The sequence below is a fragment of the Chiloscyllium plagiosum genome, chromosome 15, assembly GCF_004010195.1.
Source record: "Chiloscyllium plagiosum isolate BGI_BamShark_2017 chromosome 15, ASM401019v2, whole genome shotgun sequence".
NCBI lineage: Eukaryota > Metazoa > Chordata > Chondrichthyes > Orectolobiformes > Hemiscylliidae > Chiloscyllium > Chiloscyllium plagiosum.
The window spans coordinates 54,395,811-54,408,316 of record NC_057724.1 but is presented as its reverse complement, the minus strand read 5'-3'; the positions used below and the strand labels follow the sequence as shown (position 1 = coordinate 54,408,316).

The following is a 12,506-nucleotide window of genomic DNA, read 5'->3' as shown; positions in this document are numbered from 1 at the left end:
ATCCCCTGAGGTGATGAGGTTATGGATGGTCTGGGAGATGATGGTTTGGTGGTGGGAGGTGGGGTCGTGGTCAAGGGGGCAGTAGGAGGAGGTGTCCGCGAGCTGGCGTTTAGCCTCAGCGGTGTAAAGGTCGGTGCGCCAAACTACTACCGCGCCTCCCTTGTCTGCCGGTTTGATAGTGAGGTTGGGGTTGGAACGGAGGGAGTGGAGGGCTGCACGTTCCGAGGATGAGATTTTGGAGTGGGTGAGAGGGGTGGAGAGGTTGAGGCAGTTAATGTCGCGGCGGCAGTTGGCTATGAAGAGATCGAGGGAGGTCATGAAGAAGGGCTCATGCTCGAAACGTCGATTCTCCTGCTCCTTGGATGCTGCCTGACCTGCTGTGCTTTTCCAGCAACACATTTTCAACTCTGATCTCCAGCATCTGCAGTCCTCACTTTCTCCTTCTAGAGTTTAGGGCCCAGAAAGGTGAATGCACATACACCGGTGGTGCAGCAACTGAAACTTAGAATTCTCAGGACGTCCGAACTGGAGAAATACAAACAGTTGGACAGTAGTGGGCCTGGAGTGAATTTCAGAAATGAGACGATGGGGGAATGTGAATATAAGGATAAAAAATTTTAAAATTGTGTTGTTGCTTAACTAGGATCTGGTGCAATTTAAGACATGGATAGCAGAGTTTGGACAACTTAAAGATTATAGAAGATAGAATGTCGGAGGCTGGCCAGGAATGTGTTGGAGTAGTTATGTCTAGGGGTAACAAAGGGTTGAATGAAGGTTTTGACAGTAGGTGATTTAAAGCAGAATGGTGGGAGTTGTGGTCTTATTAATGGTGTAGATATGTGGACCAGGTAGATCCCGAAATGTAACTTGTGAATGTTGAGCAGAAAAGCTTATATTTTCATGGTTAAAACAGAAAATGCTGGATAAACTAGGCAGATCTGATAGCATCTTTGGAGAAATAATGAATATTTTGAGTTCAATGTGACTCTTCTTTGGATCATCAATAGGAATTTTCTTTTACTTTGAGATTTTTAATAAAGTTTATGACAATTTCACATTTTTCTAAATTTCTTGCAGCCTTGATTGTACGGTTTCTCACAAAACGGTTCATCGGAGATTATGAGCCCAACACAGGTATGTGCTACATCAGGTATTTTTCTATTTGTCAATTTTTTTTCCACAGATACTGAATCATATTCTTTGAATTTCAGGAGCTCTATACTCCAGATCAATTAGCATTGATGGTGATCAAATTTCATTGCAAGTGCAAGACACTCCCTGTATTAATCAGGTAAAATCCATTTGTCTTTTTTCTCCTTTTTTTTGTGAATTCTGCTCTCATTAAGGTGTGGGTTATTATTACTGAAAATGCAACATTTTCCATTTAGTCGTGCATTTGCAGCATTTACAAATGCATCAAGATTAGACACAGATTATGACTCTCTCCAGTACACCCCTCAGCACCAATTGGATAAAAGAAACCCCTACAATCAGCTGTCTTTATTTTCTTTGGTGAGAGGATGTCTGACCCTCCTGTTCTTTTCTCCTTTTTCATTTTTTTGTTTGTTTTTTTTCCCACACTACCGCCTGACAACGGTAGTACTTATTTTTCCCCAACACTCGCGTGTGTGCAGGTGTTGGACAGTGAAAAACAACAAGTGTGCAAATCTTTATTTCCATTCCACCACCAGGAAAAAAGGAAACACCTGAGTTGCCAGTGAGTCAGCTGTTTTTAATATGTTAAATTAATGGCCTTCATTAATGAGAATCCTATTTTCTTTTTTTTAAGGGCAATTCTCCTGTTTATATTTTTTTTAATTTAACCCCCACACTACCACCTAAGTGCTGTAGTGCTTATTTTTTTCCCCAGCACCCATGGTGTGTGTGTGTAGGTGTGAGACACAGTGAAAGACACAAAGTGCATGAATCTTTATTCAATTTCCACCACCAGGAAGATAGGAAAACACCCGAGTGGCCAGTGACAAGCACTGCCCGTCACATCAAAGGGCAGTGCTGTGATCAAAACAGTGAAGGGGAGGGGAGGGTAGGGACTAAATCAAAATAGAGTTGGAGGGAGAAATAATGCACTCCACTCCCTGCAGCGCCCACCTCTCCCTGAACAACTCCAGGGTGTTAGTGGACACCGCGTGCTCCTTCTCCAAGGACACCTGGGCCCTAACGTAACCGCGGAAGAGGGGCAGGCAGTCGGCCGTAACGACCCCCTCCACGGCCCGCTGCCTGGACCTGTTAATGGCCAGTTTGGCCAGGCCCAGGAGCAGACCCACGAGGAGGTCTTCAGACCTGCCCTCCCTCCTCCGTACTGGGTGCCCGAAGATCAGGAGCGTGGGACTGAAGTGCAACCAAAAGCAGAGGAGGAGGTTTTTCAGAAAATCAAAAAGGGAAGAATCCTATTTTCTGATGAATTGAGACAATTTATAGACCCATATCTGTTAGATTGAAATCACTTAAGTCCCATTTAAATTGACACTCCCATTGCAAATGTCTATTTCCATCATCCAGATTGGAATCAAGATTGAGAATATTCATATCTGGTTTAATGTAAACAACATCAGGAAATTGAGATGCATTGAAACAACAATGAAAGAAAAGTGTGCTTTTTTTTTCTCCGATCCTTAGTCTTTCAAACAAAGTTCTTTCATTTGGGGAAAAATGAACATAATAATTTAAAGATGGTGTCTCACCTTTAGAAATCTTTAAAGAATATCAAACAAGTTCAAAGTATAATTCTGTTAGAAGCCATTTTCCCTCTACTTTTAAAGTAAAAATTTTCAATCAACTTGCTGAAGGATTTCATCATCTGGGGGAATTCCTTGGTTTCACAGGACTCCTGACTCTTGGTGAAAAGTTAAAGGTGTGGCATGGTTCCCACTGTGACAGGCTGCTCTGTTCAGATGAGTGTTAAGTAGCTTAGGTCGAGACTTCCACCTCCAAGGTGGTCATAGCAACAGCGCTGGGAGTCAGGTTACGGAGGTGGGGAACATCCAGTCAGACTGGAGGAGGCCTGAATTTAAGACTAGCAGATTTCAAACTAGGCTTTTTGCCTTAGTGGGAAAAGTTGCAGAGTAGGAAAGTAGGAATAATGCATGACCCCTTTCTTGCAGCCAATGACTTATTCCTGACACCATAGTAATTTTACAGAGCAAAGGGATAATGTTACAGACCCACCCACTCACCTCCAACTCAAGCCATTGTGGCCAGTGATCAGTTAAGGGCCCCCCCATCCTCTACATGTCAATCTACTCAGGAAAGCATAAAATGCACCCCATATGTCTTAGTTAGAAATAGGTTCCAAATAAAATTCCCTTTGCTTAGGTAGGACGACGTGTTTGACTTCAAACTCCATCGAGCACCCTGTGTTAGATCGGTTGTCACTGGAGAGCAGTTGGTGGAGGTCTCCTGATTATCGTTTGGGTATGTGACTAATATTATCTCATTAATCTGACATTGTGATGCTATTGAAATAAAACCCACAAATCATCAATCTGTGTGCAGAGGTTGTTGAATGCTGTAACTATTCAAGGGTGGAGGACTGTTGGGATGGTGGATTGGTGAAAGTTTCAAATATGTAGCAGATTTGTTGAAGATTCAATACTTCCTCCTCTTTCCAACAAAATTCCTGAATAATATGACCTTCACTTTCTCTTTAAGAATTAATAAATCTAAGTTCAGTTTACTCTGTCAGTTGAAGCTAAAGGTTAAATTGCAGCTTGTAACATAAACCATTCAGTCTTGTATGGGGCCTTTTCTATTATTAGTCAGTTTTTTGGAAGTGATGATGACATTATAGCTGCTGACTGTGAAAATGCTCCCTATCTTTCACATATGGTAATCGCTGCAAGTATGCTGATGACTCATGCTGATCTACTGCAGCTTTTACTGAATGTGTTTACCAGGAACCCCTGCATCTAGTGCTTCAAGGATTAGATAAATTGTTAGGTAAATCTAAATTGTTAACAAGAATCACCAAAACTGCATCAAAATGAGATCAATAATGTTGGGGGAATAAACCTAAATGTTATTATTAATTGTATTGTGAAATAAATTTTAGAATGTTATAATAAGAGTTATAACAACATGGTTGAATTTATCCCATTTTCTTAATGGAGACTAGAGCAGGACCAAATATCCATACAGCACTGTCAGTGAATCTATCTCAATAACTTCTTTCAGTCTCTCAATCCTCTGAGGTATCTGTGCTTTTCTATTGCTGGCCTGTCATGCATTCCAAATAACAATTGTTCCACCGTGATGGTCATGTTTCACTTACCTAGGCCTTAACTGTTGCAATATATTACTTAAAACCTTACCATCTAACTGTCCTCCTCTTTAAGGCATTTCTTGAAATCTACTTCTTTGACCAAGAATTTTGTTATCTGCTCTTGAATATCCTTATTTGGCTTGGGATCACATTTTGCTTGATCACTCTATATGAAGCTACATTTACAGGCACTGCATGCATGCAAGCTATTTTTCTTATTGTCATATTGCAGCCATTACAGTCAATGGCTTCTCTACTGCACAGAGATAGTAAATACTTCTATGAAATTATAACCAGGTTCGCATTTAGCACTTTACGCTTGCAATAAAAGGAAATGCAATAGTCTCAAAGTCTCCAATAATACTTCACACAGCATAATAGAATTGTTACAGTGTTCAATGAGGCCGTTTGGCTCATTGTGTCTGCAGCGACTCTGAGTATTTTAACTTAATGCCATTCTCATCCTTTTTATCCTGTAACTATGCTTATTGCTTCTATTTAAATCATAATCCAATGCCCTCTTGAATGCCTCAATTGAACTTGCCTCCACCACATTTCAGATCTGAACTATTCAGTGTTAGAAAGTTTTTTTCTCACCTCACACATTTTAAAACTGCCCTCTGTTTCTTGCTCCTTTAATAAGTCGAACAGTTTCTCCCTACCTACTCTGTCTGTACCCTTTTGTGATTTGGAAAACTTCAATCAAATCTCCCCTCAGCCTTTTACTCTCCAAAGAAAACAGGTCCAATCTCTCCAATCTATCATAAGTTTCTTATCTCTGGAACTACTTTTGTATTTTTCTGCACTTGTTCTAATGCATTCGTATCCTTCCTACACAAAATTGTACACAATCTTCCAGCTGAGGTCTAACCAGGAAGGAATAAGTGAGGATTGCAGATGCTGGAGATCAGAGTCAAGCGTGTGGTGCTGGAAAAGCACAGCAAGTCAGGCAGCATCTGAGGAGCAGGAGAATCGGTGTTTCGAGCATCAGCCCTTCATAAGGACTTGTATAAGTTCATCCCTGCTCATAAGCGCTATGTCTCTATTAATGAAGCTAGAAAATGTACAATTTATTAATGGCTTGCTCTACTGATCCTGCCAACTTTAATGATTTTTGCACACATACATCAGCTTTCTCTGCTCCTGCACACCCGTTAGAATACTATACTTTGTTTTATACTGTGACTCCATGCTCCCTGTACCAAAGTGTGCCATCTCTCACCTGCCACCTGTCTGCCCACTCCACCAACTTGACAATGTCCTTTAAAAGACAATACAGTTCTCCTCACTTCTATTGCATATTATCTAGTTAAGACAACTAGTGACTATGTTTCTAAGGAATTAATGAAACCACTTCTGACTTACTGATAGACTGCTTGCAAGTAAAGCCTTGATCAATGAAATATCATCCTCTGAATAATAAAGTCCCTCCAGCCCCGACAGGCAGGTGTAGATTATATTGTCATCAGGCCTTCACATCAAAACAAAGAAATATGTACCACATCCAGTGGCTATGGTTCTCATTTTTAAAATCTGGCAGATCAACTCTAGTGATATATTGTACATTTATATATGAATTCTGAAGTTGTTTGTCTTGAATCTGAACAGATTCTGTTTCTTCACAGCACCACCTCAGAATTATTTGACCTGTCACATGTGTGTCAATTCTCTGCAAGAATGAATTCATCTAGTCCCACTCCACCAACTACTCACTATAGCTCTGCAATATTTTCTTTTATGATACTTACCCAATTCTCTTTTAATTGAATCTGTCTTGATTACATTCTCAGGTAGTGCATACCAGCTCCTAACCACTCATTGCTTTAAGTGCCACTCTCAGCTTATCATTCACCATAAATCAATATCCTCCAGTGCTTGATATTGTCGTTGGGAACAATTTCTCCTAATTGCTTCTGTTTAGATTCCCTAAGATCTTTGAACACCTTTGCCAAATCTTCTCTTAATTTTCTCTTCTCCAAAGAGATTATCCAATCTATTCAAGTTCCTCATTTCTGGGAATGTTTTCTGTATTCATTCTCATAGTGTGCTCATTATCGTGCTTCCTATATTGTAGTGAAATTTGAAGTGAAGTTGTAAGTTCCTGACATGTTTGATTACAGTAGAACTGATTTAAAGAATGGTCCAGCAGTCATTGCCAGCCTTATCTGTTGAAGCTCAAGCATGAAGGTTGGCCAATGGAATTTATCAAAACACCCCTGACAAAAATGCAGAATTACCATAGTCCAGCTTTTTCATTAGAGAGAAATAACTGGTTGTGAGTTTAACATGAGGGTTATGTGCCTCAGGCAAGGGGCAAGGTTGAGAAGGCAGGACCTCAGCCAGTGCAGGAATTGAACCCACACTGTTGGTGTCATTCTGCATTTCTGAGCTAACCAATTTCCAACAAAGGTAAAGTTGTCATAGTCCAATAAATCATAAGTCTCCTCTATCATAAGAAAGAGAGAGATAGTGGTTTTAACCTGAGCCTTAAGTGAGGGGAGAGGTTGAGTTGGAGAGACCTTCATAGTAACTTCAGCTGCTGTGGGAATTGAACCCATTCTGTTGACCATTACTCTGCACTATAAACTAGCCATCCAGCCAACTGAATTAACCAATGCCCAGCACCTATGGACCACATACTGCAAAGAGTTGGCATTTTCAAGAGAAAGGGGAAAAATAGCCAAAAGGCTGCCATTACCTCTTAGCTTATTCTAGCAATTAATTTTCAATTTCATGCTAGCTTTAATTTTCAGTTACAGATTGTTCAAATTTGTACTTCTTATTCAAATTGGTACCTTGTCTTATGAATGTGTACTTGTAATCAGTAGTTTAGACACCACAGTGCAACTATCCCAGCAGTCTAACCATCACAAACCTATTGTAGATAATTTGATTATGTAAAAATAAAATATTAGGTTCAACCTGAAATTAATAACTGTAAATTTTCAGTGAAATCATTCTGTCTCCTCCCATCAGCTGATTGTGCTCTCAGCATCAAAATTGCTTATTGACTAGAGCTTTGGTTATATCCTTGTTGCAGTCCCCTGAAATTCTATTAATTCTAATACTGGGGAACTAATAGATTAAAATGTTGTATATGCAACAGCTGCCTCTTCTGCTATTATTTTGATCATTAAAGGCCCTTGGTACAGTATAGACAAAGGAGTTTGGTGGCAAATGCCTTAAGGTGACAGAATGGTAATCAGGGCAAATACCACAGATCACAACAGCATATGGTGACAGTCATGAAGAAGATGATTTGTATACGCTGAAACATTGAATCTCTATGACCCCAAATGTCAATCCCAAGATTAAACAATAGCTTAAAATATTAGCAAAGTTAAAGATCTGCAGGACAGTAGCATATGAATTTCTTTTTGTGAATCATGAATGCATGGCACATTCTTCTTTGCTTACATAGTATCTGATTTTATAGTGGATACCTGATGGTTGATGATATGATACTGTATGATGGCCTGCGAGTCTACAGCATCATTTGGCAACATATTATGGTAGTCCAATCAGAGTATTGGTATCAGAACAATTTGAATCCCAGTATGGTCCATTCAACATTTGATTTTTCTAAATTGGATAATGTGAGTATAATCATGTAGAATTGGGGGCGGGGGGAACAGTGAAGAGGAAAGATGAAGCATGTACATGTTGCATAATGAGCAGCCAATACATCTGTGTTTAATAAAATCAAATCTTTGGCAAATGAAAATAATGTAACTTCTCTCAAAGACACACTTGTTAGGTCTGTCCTTCCTCCTATTCATTAAAAGGCCTGGAAATTCATTTGGGCTATTTTTCAAATGCTGAATGGGCACAGAAATTCTTTGAAGGTGCAAGCCAGAGGATTATGAAAAGTACATTCATGTTGCCTTATCTAAATAATTGAAGCAAGCTGCTGACGACTGGCATAGCTTCATAGTAAGTTTGCCCAGGAGAAGTAGAAGATTTCAGACCCAATACATTGCCAACAGTGGCTCTGAAGTAAGTCCCAGGAGTGAGGTCAAAAATAGGACAGCAAGTAGAGAGCCAATAATACCAGTAGAAGCTGACACGAATTCTAAAAGAAAAGCTTAAGCTCTTTCTTTTAAAGAAGTCACTTACTAGTCTGGATTTAGTTCTGAAAAGGCCAGTGCAGCCTAACTTCCCCATTACAGGCATATTCAGGATAGTTCTGAAGAAGGGTCACTGGACCTGAAACATTAACTCTGCAGATGCTGCCACACCTGCCGACTTTTTCCAGCAATTTCTGATTTCCAATATCCACAGTTTTTTGTGGTTTTTTCATATTTAAGGTAGTGATGCCTTCTTTGAGCACTACCACTGAGATATGTCCTAGACCATTTTCAGGTTGGAAGTTTATCAGGTGTCTATGGGGTCAATGTAATCTTACTGAAACTGAACCATTATGGCTCACAATTTCTACATGTGTCAGGGTCAAGTTTCTAAACCAGAAGAGTTTGCTAAAGTTTTGTTTTGCTGGAGTTGTAAGAAGACTGACACTACCTTTCCATAATTGAGCGTGAATTGGACTTTTCAAGCAGTGGCAAAGGAATAGCACTCATTATTTACTTTACTGATGGTTGCTCACAGTTTTCACCAATGTCTGAGCTGAGACTTGCTGTCAATTGGTGCAATGTCCTTGACAGAGTATATGTGACATGTGCAAACAGGGCAAGAAACAGTGTGGATGTTCAACTTAACAGATTGAAAAATCTTCACTGAGCCACGCAGAATCTAAAAGAGAAAATATAAATCAGGAAATATAAATTAGGTTTAAACATTGTACGAATAAAAACAATGAAAAATTGGATTTTGAGTGAGAGATAAGAGACAGGCGAAGAAAGTTTTTTTTAAAAAAATGTCCAATGCTGATTACACTCTGAATGAATAAGATTCCACACTTTTAAAATTAAGTGTTGTTTTACATCAGCTCGAATTTTTATATTGTGTGTAATAGGTAAAAAGCAGTTTGGTTCTGCACTTACATTAATTCCTATACTGTACCTGTTGGTGAGGTACTGCTATAATGCAGTGTGTAGAGGAACAAGGTAACCCAGATCCCATGTTGGTATTTAAGAAGTGTGTCTGATTTATTTAAAATAATAATGAGCACTGTTAGTATTGTTGTAGAAGGCAGTTAATACCCAAACAGGTTATCATAAAATGATCTTAATCCATCAGGATGTAAGAGACTGTTCCTGTGATGGGCTGACTTCTGTTCCAGTTGTTATCCCAGTGTTAAATTCCATGTTGCTAACAGTGTTGTGTACTTACAGCCCGATGTCTCACAAGAGACTATAATGTAACTCAGATATATCCTAACTAGCTATTAAGAACCATGTAATCAAAATATTCTGTCAACAAGATCAAAACTCTCTCCTGCTGAAGCATTTGTGAGGGTATTCTTTCCCACATAGCACCAGTAACTTAGACTCATACAAGTAAGAATAACAATTGGCTGGGCATCTACCCAAGGCATGATATAGTTCTGGTCGATATCAGCTTAACACATACCATACTGATGGCAGTGTAGACTATGTAGTATATACCAAGTCTGAATATAATGACAAACACAAAATTCAGCCTAAAATATTAAGCAACAATCTGAAGGGAGGTGTAATCACCTTCTGCAGGGGCTGAAATTTCATTGACATGATACAGAAAATCTGGGGCTCTTGAAACCATGTTAGGCTAGGCCTGTGTTCTCAGGAAAAGAGAGAATTGATTTTTAAAAACATAAAATAACCTTAAAGAAAATATAATAACTCAATTTCACAATGTTTTCTCTAATTAATTGTTCTATAATTGTATTCAATACAAAACTGTTCATATTACAAGAGGCACAAATGAATTCAGTATCCAAAGGGTTACATTGGGATAAAAAAACACTTTGGAATATTTTATTGAATTCAAAAGCAAGTAAAAAGATGTATTGTGCAGATTTGATTTGACGTCAGAATTAAAACATGAAGTTTTTAACCAAGAATAATAGAAGCAATGTTTAAATGTTTTCTTTGTATTCATGTAACAGGCAGATGGAGATGATTCTTGTAGTCCAGATGTTATATCCCGATCACTTCACTGGGCAGATGGTTTTGTTTTTGTCTTTTCACTTACGGACACAGAAAGCTGGAAAGCACTCCGTCCACTCCATCAGCAAATCAGGAAGATTTATCCTAACACCAGACTTCCATTTGTGCTGATAGGAAACAAGGCTGATTTACCGCATGCACGACAAGTGGAAACCACTGAAGGTATTCAATTGGTGAATGAGATAGGAGGGACTTATTTTGAAGTTTCTGCCAGAGAAAATTATAATGAGGTCTATGATGCATTCCACCAAGTTTGCCAAGAAGTTTGCAAAGTGATTGGAAACAATAATGGGGAGAAGAGAAGAGGTCTGCTTTTAGGCAGGCCAAAATCACCGAATATGCAAGATCTTGGAAGACGGTTAAAACAGGCTCTTTCTTCTAAAGTGAAATCCACTGCTTCTGTATAAAACTCGTTTGGATGAGTTTCCAAGTGCTAAGATTGTTTTTCTTTGCCTTGAAAATAAATAAGACAAGGTAAATCCTCATATTTTAAAGACTAACACATGAATAGAAATTAGTTTGGCATGTTCCATCTCCATGTACACCTTTTTTTAAATTACACATTTACCTTTAACTGCTGTTAAGTAAATACATTTTGCTCCCAGAATATGAGCAATATCATTTACATATATTGTCATATTCATGATACAATTTTCTCTGTAGAAGCTAAAGTGTCACTAATCTACTGATTATATGAAGTTAAGATCATTGACAGCCAAAAACAATTTGAAATTGTGCAAAATTATACATTTTCATCAAAACTATCCCTGGGATTGACTAGGGCAGAGGAGAGCTCCCTTGAATGCTCAGAAAATACATTGCAAATTATAAACTGAATCATACAGTGCAGAAAAATGTATAGTTCTACTCTCAAATTGCTGCCAAATGTTTAATGGGCCAAAGGGCCTTTTTCTGTGTGGTAACTTTCTATGATTCATTTTGTAACTATTTAGCTGATCTTAGGTGGAGCCACAGTAAAGTTTCTACAAGTGGCCTCAGGAGCTCTGTACAAGGACAAGGAAATAACAGCTGTTTTCCCCACACCTGAACCTGTTCAAAATACAGTAAATTGGTGTATGTTCTGGTCCAGAAAGGATTGTTCTTGCCAGAGAAATTGCCGAATAGAAACTGTTTATTCATGTTTCAATTGTGATTAGCCAGTATTATCAAAATAATAACTATTTGTAAAAATTACAATTTAATCACTCAGTGTCATATTCTAGCTGAAACAGGTGCATTTTAAAAACAATATTAGAAGAAAAAGACAGACAGGATATCAATATATTTTAAATTTAAATTTCCTTCATTTTGATTCCAGGATCAAATGTCTTCCAGGGTTAGGAAAGCCAAAATGTCTCCTGGTTTTAGCTACTCATCATAGCGTTATGTGTAACATAATAATAGTAGAGCGGTTATTGTTGAAATAGAGGTTTAACTTTGCGTTATGATTTGGAGATGCCGATGTTGGACTGGGGTGTACAAAGTTAAAAATCACACAACACCAGGTTATAGTCCAACAGGTTTAATTGGAAGCACACTAGCTTTTGGAGCGACGCTCGTTCATCACAATCACCTGATGAAGGAGCGTCGCTCCGAAAGCTAGTGTGCTTCCAATTAAACCTGTTGGACTATAACCTGGTGTTGTGTGATTTTTAACTTTGTGTTGTTGTTTTAATATGCAGAAAAAATTTGCTATCCTCTTCAAAAGCTTTGCTATCTTATTTGAATTGGTCCTGAGTGAATTATTTTATTTGTTTTGTTAACACTCACATTAAATATTTATTATGCCAGGCATAATTGGTATACATATTTGAGTGCTGGTATTTTGCAGCAGTAATGATAATGAAACTGTTAGTGTTTACTAACATTAGTCCTCTGAAAATAATGGTAATTTCTGGAGTTTACACATGTGCAGCTAAATATGAAAATGTGGACAACGTTGGGTGTCAATTTGAAGTAAATTCCACCACCAGTTCTTTGTGGTGACTTGATACCTCATTCGAATAGCTATCCTATTTGTTACCAAAAGATTGACAGTTTTTAAATCTGTTTTAGAGTTCCAATCAACCTCTGTCGGGTTCCCTGCAAATATTAACACAGGGCAGGGAAATTTTAAAACT

The 12,506-nt window shown here is 38.4% G+C and overlaps 1 protein-coding gene across 5 annotated transcripts in view; it reads left to right on the top strand.

The window, feature by feature from the left end:
- Positions 1-11,886, top strand: part of LOC122557326 (ras-like protein family member 11A-like) — a 27,078-nt gene extending 15,192 nt beyond the window's left edge. For all 5 annotated transcript variants that reach the window (XM_043704911.1, XM_043704913.1, XM_043704914.1 and 2 more), the window contains 3 exons: positions 1,078-1,134; positions 1,212-1,291; positions 10,326-11,886. In XM_043704911.1, coding sequence (XP_043560846.1) covers positions 1,078-1,134; positions 1,212-1,291; positions 10,326-10,793 — 605 coding nt within the window. In that variant the 3' untranslated portion in view covers positions 10,794-11,886. The remainder of the gene's footprint in view (positions 1-1,077; positions 1,135-1,211; positions 1,292-10,325) is intronic.
- Positions 11,887-12,506: the final 620 nt, after the last annotated feature.